General features: G+C 34.6%; 1 protein-coding gene across 1 annotated transcript; it reads right to left on the bottom strand.

Moving 5' to 3' along the window:
* Positions 1-5,856: 5,856 nt before the first annotated feature.
* Positions 5,857-8,527, bottom strand: LOC109079985. The gene is made up of 3 exons (XM_019095096.2): positions 8,205-8,527; positions 7,656-7,825; positions 5,857-6,471 (listed from the first exon to the last, which is right to left on the bottom strand). Exons 1-3 carry the CDS (start codon positions 8,359-8,361, stop codon positions 6,001-6,003), a joined length of 798 nt encoding a protein of 265 aa, XP_018950641.1. The 5' UTR covers positions 8,362-8,527; the 3' UTR covers positions 5,857-6,000.
* Between the last annotated feature and the right edge of the window lie 9,398 nt (positions 8,528-17,925).

Here is a 17,925-nt window from a genome sequence, read left to right as displayed (position 1 = left end):
ATGCATGTATAAAAACGTGGTTTTGTCATATGCATGTTCAAAAACATTGTATTACTATGAAGCATGTGCAAAAACATGGTATTACTATGATAACATGTGCAAAAACATGGTATTACCATGGTAACATGTCTAAAAGCATGGTATTACTATGATGGCTGTATAAAACAACATGGTATTATCAAAGCATATCCAAAAACATTGAAATAACCATGGTTTTCTGCACATGCATAATAGTATTTATGCATGCATCATACTACTACCATGCTTTTGAAGATGTTTGCCACTTTAAATCATGTTTTTTGGACATGCATCATAGTATTACTATGGTTTTGGACATGGGCTATGACAATACCATGTGTTTTTTTTTTCAATACATGCATCATATTAATACCATGCTTTTGGACATGGTATTACCATTTTGCATGGTTTTCTGCACATGCATAATAGTATTACTATAGTAACTTACAAAAACATGGTATTACCATTTTGCATGTGGGAAAAAAACATGATGCATGTTCACATCGGTAGTTGTAGACCCCAGAAAGCATAGCTTTTTAAGTCTAGTTGAGTGTTTTCTTCTGAAAACAGAACACTACAATCCCTTTCATTGCACACTGGTAAGTGTAGTTTCCACCAGAGTACTGTAGTTTTACTAGAGTAACATCAAATTCAGATCGTATAAGCAGCTTTCAGTGTTGTCTTTCATTCCTGGTTTTGTCAACAGTGACCGCTACCATAGTGAAGCAGGCTGATGAAGATGTCGACATGAGCGTCTCTTATGGCCGAGGCTTGCTCTGGATTAGCTTTCACTGACGGCTCCGTCAGAAGAGGGGGTGTTGCTGTGGCTCCCAGGAGGCTCTGTAACGCCTGCGGGCCTGGATCTGCTGCAGGGGGATGTTTAATGGGTCTTAATGAGCCGCCAGCCGCTGAGTCACTCGTGCAAATGTCCTTTTCTAACCTTCTCTGTTTCACTCACAGGACTGGGTGAGAATTAGACAAAACACAAAACAACAGTATGGCACATTATATGTGGATATACCCAGGGTCCAGAACATAAATATTTGCATCCTAAAACTTTGCTTGTTGTCTCAATAAATGATCCTTCACCACAATGTTTTTAATTCAAATAAATATAAGCTGAAGTTATATTTATAAAGCTCAAATAAATACATAGCTGAGATTATATTTATAAATAAAAAAATAAATGAACAAAACATAGTACACCTATAGCTGAAATTATATTAATAAAAAATAAAATACATTTTATAAAGTGCATATATTTATAAGATCTTTATAAAAAAAATCAAAATAAATCAAATAGCACACCCAGAACTGAAATTATATTTACCAATAAAAAATATTTAATTTAATTTATATTTACAACAAAGAAATAAATTAACACTAACAGGTGTGATTATATTTTTTTAAAATGTAAATAAATAAGTAAAAATCAATGGCACACCTACAGCTGAAACTATATTTATAAATTAATAAAAATAAATCAGATAACAAAACAGCACACCTAGAACAGGAATTATATTAATAAATCATAAAATAGATAGCACACCTACAATTGAAGTTATATCTATAAATAAAATAGTGCTGTTAAACGATTCATCGCAATTAATCACATCCAAAATAAAAGTTTTTGTTTACATAATATATGTGTGTGTTCTGTGTATATTATGTATATATAAATACACACACATGCATGTATAAATTTCAGAATTTTTTTTTTTTTATATATATTAAATATATTTATTTATAATATAAATCATATGAATATAAATATAGACATGTAAATACATCTAAATATTTTCAAAATACATACTGTACTTATATATACATAATAAATATACACAGAACACACACATATATTATGCAAACAAAAACTTTTATTTTGAATGTGATAAATCGCGATGAATCATTTGAAAACACTTAAATAATATAAATAATTTTTATTATTTATATAAAAATACATTTTTAAAATCTTCCAATGACGTGCTTGTTTACATCCAGCGATTGTCATAATGGTTTGTTTTAAAAATGCTGCAAAGGAAACTTCAACTGTTAATGTAAATTGTGCTTATTCGATATCAGAAGCTTCTATAATCACTATAATAATATATTTCATTAATTATAATATTGTATTATTATGATTGTTGTTCATTTATTATTTGCAACTGAGAGAAACAGCAAAGTGAAGATAAAGACCGTGGATGAGAAGAGCTCTGAGATGAAAGAGAAAAGTATTCATCTGATCAGAGGAGGTAAAAGCAGAGTGAATGAAAGAGCGTGTTAAGAGCGCTATAATGCTCTGTAATGAGCAGCTGTGAGAGAAAACAGAATGAACAATTAGGAGAAAACAGGAAGTGGCATTTTTCCCTGCGACGGTAATGATGCACAGCGCTCGCAGCACTGAAAGAGTGTGAATGTAGGTCAAAGCACCCCGCCTTCCCATCATCCCCCATCATCAGACGAGAGAGAGAGAGAGAGAGAGAGAGAGAGAGAGAGAGACATCTGTCGTGCTGCAGGCATGGAAGAGCAGCGCACTTCCTCTCAGAACGTCCACTTCCTGTCACTGACCTACAGCTGGACACACACCCCTGATGTTAAACTCGACTCTCAAACTATCACTAAAACAAGACTGTTATGTTCTTCCAGAACTCAGTGCTGGGTCTCACCGGGGCTAGTTGTCACCAGTGTTGTTTAATATTATTTCAATGTTATTATAGCATAGACTATATGGTTTTATATTTAATATATGAATTAGCTTTTATTTATATATTTCCAGTTTTTATTTTTATTTTAGCAATTTTGCAATGGTGTATTATCTTTTCTTAATTTTTTAGGATTATTTTTTATTTCAGTTTTAATTTATTTGAGGTATTTTAATGCTTAAACAAAAATGAGAAAATGTTTCATTGGCAACTCATTGAAATAATTTTAAAGCTAAAGTACTACAATTATAAAAAATAAAATAATAATAATAATAATTTTTAAAAAGTGCAAAATGTAAAGTGCAAAAAGTGTAAAATGACTAACTTAAACATAAGGGCTTAGATTAGTCCAAAGCTCAATTATGACATTTAAGTAATTTTCATAAACGTCCCTTAGAAAAACATTACTGGTTTGCATCTGGAGACAAAACAAAGGCACTGCTATATTTTAAGATCAGTCAGTGCACGTTTCTTTCAGTTAAAACAGCTCAGACTTAAAATAAATTTCTCTGTGAAAATTCCTACAATAGATTATTTAAAGCTATTTTTGTGTTAAATGAGAAAGTGTCATGTAGACACAGCTTTAGAAAGAAATGTTTTATTTGATTCAACATAAAATGTATTACACAAATATTTAGGCTGCAACGGCCTGACATAAACTATGGAACATAGAAGATAATTCGAGAATCATATCAGTAACTTCTATTTTTGGTTCATACAATGAAAGTCATTGGTAACCAAAACAACTTTGTACCAACAGTCTTCAAACCTTCTTTTATGTTCCACAAAAGAAAGGTTTGAAATGACATGAGGGCGAGTAAATGATGACAGAATTAAAAAAAATCCCTTTTATGTTTTTATTTTTGTTTTTATTAATATTATTATAATTATTATAATTATTATTTAATGAAGCGATACTCTTAATAAAAAACTAAATCTGTCAGCAGGTGGCAGTAAATGAGTCTTTCATTCGATTCGTTCAAACGGCTGATTCATTCAGGAATGAAGTAAACGACTCTCTTACTGAATGGGCTTTGAATCATTGATTCACTCGATTCGTTCAAAACACGGATTCATTCAGAAACTAAACACTGCTGTGTTGCTCGGAGACGTGCAACAATTCTGCTGGGGCTTTAAAGATAATATTTTCTCTGCAAAATGGAGCAAAAACACATAATATTGTGTTTTAAACATAACACAATATTAACTTCTTATTGACTGAACTGTATAAAATCACATTTAAGCGGGACAAAATCAGCACTCCTGTGATATTGCTCTTGCTGCTAGTGTGATATCTATATAAATATAAGACAAAACATTTTTTTTTTGCACCAATATCTTGAATTTTAGTGCATAAATGCATTTATAAATCATTTTTGTCAACAGTCAACAATATGAAATATAAGATGACTTACAGGTCTGGGGGCGGGGCCAGTGCGTTAACTGCGTTAAAATATATTAATTGCATTATTTTTTAATAATTAAGTTAACGTGTTACACTGACAGTCCTGTTATATATATTAGCTTTAACAATTTTAGTACTTCAATTTAAATTTATTTTATTGTTGGTTGTAGAGGCAACACCTTTAATTTATCAGCAATTGATTGATAAATGTGTCTACATCTAGCTTGATACTTTTGTAGGTCTAATCATGTTGTAGGATAGTGACACTTTTGTTGGGTTAGCCAAAGTAAACATGTGAAGCTGCTCTGTTCTGTGATAATACAGCAGGAAACAAACCCTCTTCTGAACAAATCAAAGCTCTGCTGGACGCTTCAGCATCAGAGAGAAAGACGAGTGCTTTTCTTGTCAGAAGGAGAATGTGAGCGAGGTCTGTTTCCTTTCCTCTCGTCCAAACAGGGCCGAGTAATAATAACAGAAAGAACAAGTCATGGTTTAATGTTATCATGACAGAGTTCCTGTGTTCCGCTTTTGAAAGAGACAGATGAACGGCATTTGATCTTTAAGTAGATGTTAAATAATAATAAAAAACTAAACGTAGTCTTGCAATCACCTAAGTTACTTTCTCGGCTAATATTAAATTAAGCACAGGTTATAAAAATATATATATATATATATATATATATATATATATATATATATATTGCGTCTTTCATGGCTTGACATTATTTATTTAAATACATATACAATATTCAATATTTTTTTTCCAGCCAGATCTAAAAGTATTTACCTGAAGTACCCTGATAAACGTTTTACATTTCAGTTTAACAAATATATAAATGCAATATGCATACGCAACTCCTTTATTTAAATGTTTTCTATTAATTTATTAAAATAATGAAAACATTTAAATACAAAAACAATTTACAATAGAATATATATACATATATAATTATTATTATTTTTTACAGGTATACAATGTTTAAATGTTTATAAAGGAAAATAAAATATCTAAAATAAAGTTCGATAAATAGACTTAATTTTACATCTTTTTTTTTTTACTTTTTTTCCATCAACTCATAAACTCAAGTTTGACCCGTTTAATTAAATGTTTATACACATACATGTTTACTTTTATTTATATAAAATTGTACTTAAAGGAACTCAAAAATATGTCTTTCTATGGTTTTATTTTGCTCTCCAAAAATAAATATATAGAAATAAAACTATAAAATATCTAAAAAATATAACAAACCCCAGTTTAATAATTATTTAATATTTATTTATTTAATAATAATATTATTATTATTAATAATAATAAATAATTATATAATATAATATATAAATTATTTATTTTATATATATATCCTATATATATATATATATAATATATATAATATATATATATATATATATATATTATATATATAGAAATAAAACTATAAAATATCTAAAAAATATATATATAAAAAGTCAATCAAAAAAATATTTCTAAGGGGGTTTTTTTCTTTCAAAATTAGTGTTAGATTACGAATTTTTATTTTATTTTAGTGCATTTCAGCATCTTTAATGAACGATTCAACTGTACACTTACATGCTGCTGCCTCCTGCTGCACAGATGCAGTATTTCGACTCAAAAGGGTATTTGATGGCACTTCCTGTCAAACCAGTAAAACAGTCAGGGCTTGTTTTGATTATGCATCATCTAACAGCTACAGAAATAATACACGGACATGAAGCTGGAACTGTTTTATTATCTTACATGTAGATTATATCAAAGCTTCCACTAAGAAAAATAGTTCAGTACAACATAGAAAACAATCCGAGTATTAACAAGATGAACACCGTCTGCAACAAAACCACATTCCAACTTGTATATTAGTGTTGATCCTCTGTTTTGAGCTGTTTCTGTTCGTGTCTCTTGGAGTGTCGGGAAAGTCTCTCTGAATCCTGCGCTTCGTAGAGGAGAGCCATGATCTGGCGGCGCACGCGCATCTGGACGCTGGGGTCTCTCAGCAGACGGTACTCCATGGCCACCTGGCTGGAGAAGACGGCGGCGGCGTCCGGAGACGGGTGCTCCAGGACTTTAGCGGACATCTGCTTCAACACCTCCAGCTTCTGCAGCTCGATGTCGGATTCGGAGGAGCGTGCGCGCTTGCCGGATGTGCTCCGGGGGGACAGCGAGTACGAGGCGGTTTCCTCGGGGATGCCGGTGTCTGGAGTGCCGGGCATCGGGGAGAGACACACGCTGATGGAGTCGAAGCTGTCCACCTCTTTATCCGTCTCCTGCGACATTTCATCCGACTCGTCCAGAGTCTCCTCTGCTTTATCTGAGGACGGCAAACCCAGCTGCAAGAAAACCAGGGAGTTCATGACTCGTGCAGCGGCATGCAGAAATACAGACATTTTTTTCGCTGTCATTTTTTGTAAAAAAAATAAAATAAAAAATAAATAAATAAAGTAACTTTTAAAGAATGCAATTGATTACACATGCATTGGATTTGCCACAAAATTAAACTGAATTCTGAAAAATTATAACTGATTCACCAGTTATTTAATTGGATAATAACCTTAATTTATGCCTTCATTTGTTTGCTACTGGTTTTGATAATAAATTAAATAATTGTTAGAATTTCTTAAACACAGGGCCTTTTTTTGTAAAAACCTGTAAAAGAACTTAATTGATTACACATGCATTTTATTTACTGCAAAATTAAATTAATAAACTGAATTCAGAAGAATTAAAACTGAAAACTGTAAAAAATTGTACTTAAAGGAGCTCAAAAATATATCTTTCTATGCTTTTAAAATTGATTTTACATTCTAAATAAATTTTTAGTTTTTCCATCAACTTACAAACCCCAGTTATTATATAAAAATATAATAATAATTATAATATATATATATATATATATATATATATATATAGTATATATATATATATATATATATATATATTATATAAAACTATAAAATATATAAAAAGTCAATCAAAAAATATATTTCTATGGTTTTATTTTGCTTTCAAAATTAGTGTTAGATTATGAATTTATTTATTTTAGTGCATTTCATCATCTTTTCATCAGAATTTGGTAAAAAAAAAAATATTAAATTCACACACAAAAAAAGTAGTAATTTGTTAAACTTAATAAACTGTTGTTGGGAACGATTTACAATTTCTTAACTACATTAGATTCCAACATTATTAAAATCAAAAGTTGTCTCTATTAATGTTATTTAGGGGCCTTAGCAATCATGGACTAAAAACAGATGGTTGTATTTATTAACCAACATTAACAAATATTAATAAATACCCAAACAATGTATCTCTCATTGTTAATTAATGTTAGTTAATGCATTAAACATAGTTAAAAATTGGAACCTTATTTTAAAGTGTTACCTTGTTACCAACGTTTCCTGATTAATTAGACATGCTTTTTGTTTACAAAAATGTAATTTAATATAGCCTAAATCTTAAATAAAGAATGCAGAAAAATTTAAATGATAACAAAACACGCTTTGCTGTGACGTACAGTGGTCTCGTGTCGCCGATGAACGATGTGCGGCTTCAGGAACTCAAGGGCCCTCAGGAGCCAGCGCTGCCTCATCGTGAGGGGCTTCTTCTCGCCCCCGCTGGCTTTAGGTTTCCTCAGTCTGGCGTACTGAGTCCTCAGAGACGCCACCCTGGTCGCCACCGCCTCCACTGACAGAAATCAACACATTTATTAAATCAACGCATTTCAGAAATGACAGCAGCCTCATATCGTCTTATATACATACAGTCGGAAATTTATAAAATGTATTAATGGAACATGATCTTTACTCAATATCCCAATGATTTACAGTATAAAAGAAAAACAGATCAATGTATTGTTGGTTTTTGCTGCAAATATACCTGTAGGACTTAAGACTGCTTTTGTGCTCCAGAGACACTTGTGCATTTACTTACTTCTGCTATTAGGTTAAAGACAGGTTTAAATTAGCAAGATCTTTCCTTAAAATGTATGTAGTTTACATGCACTCAGCTCTCTAGCATGGCTTTGCACTAGGACTCTTTCATCTTCCCTGACGGTGAGACTCACTGGGCATCTGCAGCGCGTCGGCGACCTCCCTCCAGCGCTTGTCCTTCTCCTCTCGGTTGTGGTAGTCTGCGGAGGAGATGTCGTACAGACATGCGGACTCCTGCCAGAGCTCGATCAGAGTCTCCTCCGCCTCGGGGGTCCACGATCTGCCAGTCATCGCGAGTGAACAATATACTAGCCTACAGTCGCTGGCCTCATTTACATAATCGCTGGAAACGTATGGACGCGTGGACAAACGCAGCGACGCGACTCTCCGCGAGTTTTACGGATCGCAAGTCTCTGGGAATCTCTTTCTTTTAGTGTGATGGCGGCTCACAGACACTCGTAAAGCGTGCATACCGCCACCTACTGCCTCGGAGTGCGTAGAGCAGGGTTGCCAGGTTTGCACAACAAAGCTCATCCGATTGCTACTCAAAAGACCAAAACTAGCCCAATGGCGTTTTGCTGTAGTAAAACTACAAATTGTGGTTATACAAATGGTAGTCAATACTGCCAAAAAAAAAAAGATGGTTACTATAATTTTACTATAATAAAACCATGGTTAATTTTCGTAAGGGGAGGGTGTCCGTCTGTAAAAAAAAAAAAAATAAATAAATAAATAAATAAAAATAAATAAAAGGTGTTCTGGTAAGTGAAATACACATTGTTTTTTGGCGAGGTTCCTCTGGTGAAATTGTCATTGGGGTCAGGGGACAGCGGGGCACAGTGTAACACTTTTTGACTTTCTCAGTTTGTGTAAATCCACATGGGGTTCAGAATATAATTTCATCATCCACAGTAATTTCACAAGTGTAAATGTGTCGCTTTGTTTCATAATGTATACGTTTTTCTTTATTTACCCTCAAAAAAAATGGAAGTGAAATGTGACAACATGCCCCGTAGGTGGGGTACATTGTAACATGACTGTATGACAGCTTAAAACGTTATCTGAAACGTATATATATATACACACACACACACACACACACAAGACAAACTAAAATATTTTGTCAATAAAATACTTTATACCGCTGGAGATTGATAAGCGCTCCTAAAAAGCTGATCTCGGATTCGTAGACACTTAATGAAACTTGTGTAATAATGAAATTGTGTAATAATAAGTTAATAATCATATTGGCTTGTTTAGATAAGCCTTCCAGCTAACAAAACCAGCCCTTTAAATCAATAAAAGAACACGTTATACAGACACCTCGTATTCAATGGTATCTGATGATTTGTTCATAGCATTTAATTTATTATAACTTTTATTAAAACACTTAAAATTGAGGGTTTATTCCCGTTTTAGCCTGAGCTCTTGCTGCATTCACACGATGTTGTCCAGCAGGTGTCACCAGTGTCTCGAGCGCTTCTAAGAAGTAAATCATTTTGCAATTGTTTCAATCCATTCAAAGCAAGGTCCCCCCCCCCCCCCATTACTAGCACCCCCCATTACTAGCACTATAGCTGCTCCACTAGTGTAAGAGTTTTTAAGGTTATTATGTCTTCTAAAATCAGTCTGATAGTCCTCTTCTGCTAGGGAAGCAAAGCTGACAGTCGAGTGAATGACGTGTGCATTTACATCTGCAAGACATATTTGACGTCTTGCATTTACATCTGCAAGACATATTTTTTAAGTGTTTGCTCATCTGCAATACATCAACTGGACATTTCCTATTAGATGTAAAACAGACGTAAATTAGATGTATTTAAGATGTTTATGATTTAGAATGTCTTATAGACGTCTGTTAGATGTTTGTACGCAGCAGATGCTTTCCAAACAAACATAAATAAATAAATAAATACATTTTGCGGGTGTTCCAATTATTTTCTTATTTTAGGTGGCGCGTCTAAGCTCCGCACATTAACAGATGCATTGTCATAGATTCATATTTCGTTCACTAGCTTCGTTTATAATTGAGAACGTGCACTCGTGCAGACAGTGTTCCCTTCTGACTTGCCTGAATGCACAATTCATAATGACGTTACTTAAAAACTTAATGCATTTGACTACTTAGTCTCTAAATGTTTAAAACGTCCAGTTTTCAAATATTTTAAAACCCAATGTGAATGTTAGAGAAAATTAAGAGAGTGTTCCATTTCATCATTTTGCAAACATTATGTGAATGTTATTTTTGAATGTTCTGTGAACTGAAACTAGTAGCAACGCTTAAATAATCTAACGACAAAAATGGCAAAAACAATATAAAAGATTAATATGCAATTAGATATTTAATTAATAACTTGAGTGCACCGTTTGGAAACCCCTTCTCTAAAGGCTATTCCCAACAATACTTAAAACAACCTATGCACATATTTGTATATGACAGTAAGCTCAAATCCATAATCAATCATACTTTGAATAAAACCAATGATGTTACCACATGAAGCACAAGTTTTGGGTTACCTGAAAAAATATTGTTAGTCACCATGACTAAAAAATCGAATCCTCTGCAGACTTCTATTCTTCTATCTAAAATATCACACATAATTTTGCTTATTTTTATCAATATGATGAGGTTTTATGAGCTCATATTGACTGTTTTTTAACCATAAATTTGGGGAAAAGTAGGCCATTTGGCATTAAGGATGACATGACTGTTAAATATCAAAATAAAAGTTTGCCCCTCATTTTCCTCTAGGCTCAAAAGAGAATATGAAAACATAACTTTTTTCCTGCTAGCTAAATTTCACATACAAAAACAATGTCTCTAAACCTCTCTTTTCTTTATTCAAAGTTGATATAGAGTTGATCACGTGTAGCCTATACTATCCAAAGCTCTATTAATCCTAAAGCGGTGAAAACTATTATATATTATATTATATATTATATAAATTATATTATATTATATAAAATATATATATATAGTCCCGATCTGAATCAAAAGATTCGCAAACCCGCTCCAAATCAAATGATTCGCGATCCACACTCCGAAGTCCCGATCTGAATCAAAAGATTCGCAACCCCCGCTTCAGTGTTCTAATCTAAACCAAATGATTCACGATCCACACCCGAAGTCCCGATCTGAATCAAAAGATTCGCAAACCCGCCGCCTTATCTTCATCAAATGATTCGCGATCCACACTCCGAAATCCCGATCTGAATCAAAAGATTCGCAAACCCGCTCCAATGTTCTAATCTAAATCAAATGATTCGCGATCCACACTCCGAAGTCCCGATCTGAATAAAAAGATTCGCAAACCCGCTCCAGTGTTCTAATCTAAACCAAATGATTCGCGATCCACACTCCGAAGTCCCGATCTGAATCAAAAGATTTGCAAACCCGCTTCAGTGTTCTAATCTAAACCAAATGATTCGCGATCCACACCCCGAAGTCCCGATCTGAATCAAAAGATTCGCAAACCCGCCTAATCTTAATCAAATGATTCGCGATCCACATGCCGAAGTCCCGATCTGAATCAAAAGATTCGCAAACCCGCCTAATCTTCATCAAATGATTCGCGATCCACACTCCGAAATCCCGATCTGAATCAAAAGATTCGCAAACCCGCTCCAGTGTTCTAATCTAAATCAAATGATTCGCGATCCACACCCCGAACTCTCGATCTGAATCAAAAGATTCGCAAACCCGCTCCAGTGTTCTAATCTAAATCAAATGATTCGCGATCCACACCCCGAAAGTCTCGATCTGAATCAAAAGATTCGCAAACCCGCTCCAGTGTTCTAAGATTCGCAAATGATTCGCGATCCACACCCCGAACTCTCGATCTGAATCAAAAGATTCGCAAACCCGCTCCAAATCAACCCGCTCTAATCTAAATCAAATGATTCGCGATCCACACTCCGAAGTCCCGATCTGAATAAAAAGATTCGCAAACCCGCTCCAGTTTTCTAATCTAAATCAAATGATTCGCGATCCACACCCCGAAATCTCGATCTGAATCAAAAGATTCGCAAACCCGCTTCAGTGTTCTAATCTAAACAAAATTATTCGCGATCCACACCCCGAAGTCCCCATCTGAATCAAAAGATTCGCAAACCCACCTAATCTTAATCAAATGATTCGCGATCCACACTCCGAAATCTCGATCTGAACTAAAAGATTCGCAAACCCGCCTAATCTAATGATTCGCGATCTACACTCTGAAGTCTCGATCTGAATCAAAAGATTCGCAAACCCGCTCCAGTGTCTAATCTAATGATTCGCGATCTACACTCTGAAGTCTCGATCTGAATCAAAAGATTCGCAAACCCGCTCCAGTGTTCTAATCTAAATCAAATGATTCGCGATCCACACTCCGCAGTCTCGATCTGAATCAAAAGATTCGCAACCCGCTCCAATGTTCTAATCTAAACCAAATGGATCGGGTTTGCGAATCTCGATTGAATCAAAAGATCGCAAAAACCCGCCTAATCTTAATCAAATGATTGCGATCCACTCCGTGTTCCGATCTGAATCAAAAGATTCGCAAACCCGCTCCCATGTTCTATCAAAAGATTGATTTGTGTTCTAATCTAACCAAATGAGTGTGGATCGCGAATCAAAAGATTGATTTGTGTTCTAATCTAACCAAATGATTCGCGATCCACACTCCGAAGTCCCGATCTGAATCAAAAGATTCGCAAACCCGCCTAATCTTAATCAAATGATTCGCGATCCACACTCCGAAGTCCCGATCTGAATCAAAAGATTCGCAAACCCGCTCCAATGTTCTAATCTAAACCAAATGATTCGCGATCCACACTCCGAAGTCCCGATCTGAATCAAAAGATTCGCAAACCCGCCTAATCTAAATCAAATGATTCGCGATCCACACCCCGAAGTCCCGATCTGAATCAAAAGATTCGCAAACCCGCTCCAATGTTCTAATCTAAATCAAATGATTCGCGATCCACACTCCGAAGTCTCGATCTGAATCAAAAGATTCGCAAACCCGCCTAATCTTAATCAAATGATTCGCGATCCACACTCCGAAATCCCGATCTGAATCAAAAGATTCGCAAACCCGCCTAATCTAAATCAAATGATTCGCGATCCACACCCCGAAGTCCCGATCTGAATCAAAAGATTCGCAAACCCGCCTAATCTTAATCAAATGATTCGCGATCCACACTCCGAAATCCCGATCTGAATCAAAAGATTCGCAAACCCGCCCCAATCTAAACCAAATCATTCGCGATCCACAACACCCAAAATCTCGATCTGAACTAAAAGATTATCCACACCCAATGTTCTAATCTTAATCAAATGATTCGCGATCCACACTCCGAAATCCCGATCATTTTAATTTGGGACTTTCAATTTGCGAAATGTTTTGCAAACCACTCCAGAAGTGAATGTTAAATTTATCAGTAAAGTGTCATAAATATTTGAGAAATTACTCTTGTATAAGACTGTATTTGTAATGGTGTACAAAAAGCAAATGGAAGAAGCAGATGAACACAAAACACTGGACATTAGATTCAGATCTAGGCTTTTGCAGACAGTTGAAGTCTGAAAACACAATGGCAGAACATACATGCACGTAATCTCAGTAAAGGAGTCTCATGCTGTTCTCATGTATTTTTAGCCCAACAACTCACAAGACGTGTGGGATGTGTTGACCATCTACAGATCGAGCCATAGTTCACCTTACTCTCCAAAGTTAAAGGACCATGATTACTGCACAGAGGTTGGGACTCGAGTCAGACTTAAGTCGCACATTTTAGGACTTGAGACTTGCTTGAAAAATATTCATAAAAGACTTGACTTTGACTTGATATTCATGACTTGAGACTTGACTCGGACTTGAGTTAAATGAGCTGAAATAACTACAAGTCATTTAACATATTTATTGTCTTATCGTCTTTCTTCAATAAAAAACACAGCACAGTCGTTGTCTTTATCTTATGTGTATTTGATTTCATTAGATGACGTCATGATTATGAATCAGGATTTTTGTGCAGATTAACATCTAATGGAGAGCTGGTAGTCTTAATGTGTCGCCTTCAGTCTCTATTTCATATTCATGCCGTTGTCTTACAACAGAAACAGAAAAATATACCAGTGAAAACAGTTTTATTGAGAATTTGGCTGCATTAAAATACAGTTTGTGAGCAGTATGAAATGTATTTTTTGCAAGTGGAATGCATTGTAAATAGTTATTCACTGTTTATAAGGAAATGTCAGCTTTTTTTTTTTGCTGTAGCATGTGTACATGTGGTCTTCAGTGTTACTCCTTGAGTGAAAAGCCTATGGATAGTTTATGGGGGCACCTGCACACATATTCACTCACAAATATTAATAAATCAAACCATGCATACAAAAAAAATAAAAAAACGAAAAAAAAAAAACCCTTGCAAGCACCCCATGCAAACATACACCTGCACACATATTCACTCACAAATATTAATAAATCACACTCACTCAAATTACCGCTCTCTCTCCCTCACACACACACATACACACACACACACACACACACACACACACACACACACACACACACACACACACGCAGGATCTCACACAGATTAATAATGTACATTATAAACAGGTGCAAGGTCTGTGTGATTCGATTATTAATATTTTTTTTCTTGTTGCTGTTATTCTTTTGTTAAAAAGGAAGGATCTAACTTAAAGGGATACTCCACCCCAAAATGAAAATTGTCATTAATAACTTACCCCCACAGTTTGAGTTCAGCTCAGATTCTCCAAAATTGTACTATGCTGATGTGGAGAGACACAGAGGAGACAAATTGTTGAATAAAGTCGTTATTTTTGTTTTCTTTGTGTACAAAAATTATTCTCGTCGCTTCATAACGTTACAGTTGAACCACTGATGTCAGATGGAGTATTCTGATGATCTCTTTCATACTTTTCTGGACCTTGACAGTGTTATTTATTTGGCAGTCTATGGGACAGTCACAAGCCTCCCGGTTTTCATCCAAAATATCTTAAATTGTGTTCCAAAGATGAACAAAGCTTTTACGGGTTTGAAATGAGTGATTAATGACAAAATTTTAATTTTGAGGTGGAGTAACCCTTTAATGATGTGTTCATGTCCCATAAAGGTGATGTCTGTTTGAAGAATGCCATTTGGTGGCATAGAAACCATTTTACCTTAAATTGTTTTAATACTTTTTCATGGTTTTCTTTGACTAATTTAGGCATATTGAAACAGCTGTACCTAAATACTTTTCATGCTTTTATGTTTAAATAATTATTGTATAAACAAACATGTAGTTTTAATTTTTATTTATTTATTTATTTTATATATTTTTATTGTATAAACAACTAAGCTGTATGTGGACACTTTTTGAGTAGAAATGCGTATAGCAATTTTGTTTTGTTGCAAATAAAACTCCCATAGTCCATAACTACTGTAGTTTTAAGTTATTTTAATATATAAATTCAGGTAAATCATCAAACATAAGTTTGAATTGACAGTGACTTGCTTGACCCAAGCTATAACTCTTGATGCTTGACATAAGCAGTGACTTGACTTGCTTGATTCTCACAAAAATTGACTTGAACTTGCTTGAGACTTGAAGGTTAAGACTTGAGACTTACTTGTGACTTGCACATGTGTGACTTACTCCCACCTCTGTTCCATAACAAACTCACATTACAGCAATACACTTCTCTCAGTTTCAAGCGGCATAATAGGCTGTTTTTGGTTCAAGAAGCAATGAGACCAGAAGCAGTGCAAATTACAAAATGCCTTCTTTACTTTTTAAATACACATTTCTGGTCTTAATTATCATTGCTTGTAATTCTAAAGAAAATAAATGATTGTCTTTGTCATCGTGTATCAGAATGCCATAACTCTCCTCCAATTCCAGATCCACATGCACACTTTTATCCAAAAAGCACCCAATGCTTATGTGCATTATGAAGCAACATCTGGGACATTTGTTCTAAGCTACAAAAGAGAAAATTAGTTTTTAAGTGCTTTTCCTGAAAACATATGAAACATAATTAAAACCAGTCTAGTGTGCTAAAATGAGTTCAGCACGTATTGGCAAAGATTCATGCATTAGGTTCATGCATTATATTAAAGTTAATCAAGGTCAGCGATGTTAGCTACAAACCTGAAACCTTTTTCAAGAGGAGAAAGTAGCTCCACCATGTTTTATAACAGTTTTTATTTCACAGTAAGTTCTCTACACTAATATTTCATACCTGACATGTGATACCCTCAGCAGTGTAGAAGATATTAATACAACACTGAGAGAGTTTACAAGCCATTCTCTCTAAACCGGTACTGATAAACTAAACCAAATGTCTTTAGTGTTTCCCACTTGAATGGATTTGTCAATAAAATCATGTGACCAAGAAATAAGGCACTAAAAATGTCCATTGTGCTCAGATAACTGACATTTTAACATCACCAGCTCAACCAGACACAAACACAAGACTGACTTCCCAAGAGCACAGATTTCACAGCACAGCTTAGCACTGAAATAAATATGAACATTTCTTACCAAAGCACATTTATAGAAGAAAAGATCTGGAGAAGACTCCAAACAGGTGAATTCTGTCTGCGGTTCCTCTAGACATTTATATTGATACACATTTCTAAAGTATATACAGAGAGCTGCTGTTCTTATTACGACATACATGTCAACATGACACTTTGAAGCGATCACACTTAAGGTACATTTACAGGACAACGGTTGTACTAAAAACGGAAAACTTTGCGTACAGACACCAACGTCGCCAAAGTGATCCCAGTTCACAAGGATCCACATAAATGACTAAAAACACTGTATTATGCCAGGCCAGTAGATGGCGATGTCACTTTGTAATGAAACACATACGCAAGTATGTAATTGAGCATGCCTATACACTGAATATGTAATATGCATGTGCATGATGTCACCATTTTTAAAGTTTACATGGAGACAATAAAGCTGTCATTTTCAAAAATGTCCACTTTGAAACCCGTTTTACAAAAAAGTTTGCGTTTTCAGGTCCCCAAAACGCCATCGGCATGCAAACGAATGACCAAAACACTAGAAAGTTTTCCGTATTTCATTTTGAAAAGGGCGTTGTGTCAAGTAGAATTCGTGTAAACAACTTGAACATGAGAGAAATCTTGTCATCTTCACGCAAATCACTCAACGGCGCAGATTGCTATTCGAATGACTCAATTTCATCCGCAAAATTTTGCTGAGCAACGATAAAAGTGATGCACCTTGATAATGGGTTTTAAAGTGCAAATAAATTACAAAACGCAAATTTGCAAAAACGGCGTGCACATTATGTGTGTATTTTACTAAGTCACATCGCCAACTACTGGCCAGGCATGAATAATACAGCGTTTTACTATTTTTACATAATTACTGTTTAATATAATTACTATTATTATTACTATTATGATATATTAACTATTTACTGAATGGGTGTGCACAGGTATGGGTTGGTATATTTCACAAGTTACTTTTATATTCAGTACTAACATACTAATATATACAGTTTCAGCCAATAAATAAAAGTTATAAAGACCCATAGATGCAATTAGAAAAACCTATTTGTTCTAGATTTAGATGGGAAAGATATAATCATTAATCTGTTGCATAGGGCTTCACATTTTTTTGATTGGCCTTATTCGATGTTGACATAATTTACACAGAATTCATTCTTAAGATGTTTCGTGAAAGAATGACGTAATTATTTAACGCAATGAGTGTTCCCTAACAATAAATAATAATCCACCACCTTTACTCTCGTTTAGGATGGACAGTTGCAGAAGAAGAGTTGTTTTCATGATCTTCAGACTGGAGTTCCTACGGTTGGAC

This window comes from Cyprinus carpio, chromosome B23 (genome assembly GCF_018340385.1).
Source record: "Cyprinus carpio isolate SPL01 chromosome B23, ASM1834038v1, whole genome shotgun sequence".
In the NCBI taxonomy this organism is placed as follows: Eukaryota; Metazoa; Chordata; class Actinopteri; order Cypriniformes; family Cyprinidae; genus Cyprinus; species Cyprinus carpio.
The sequence above is the reverse complement of the archived record's forward strand: the minus strand, read 5'-3'. Positions and strand labels throughout refer to the sequence as shown.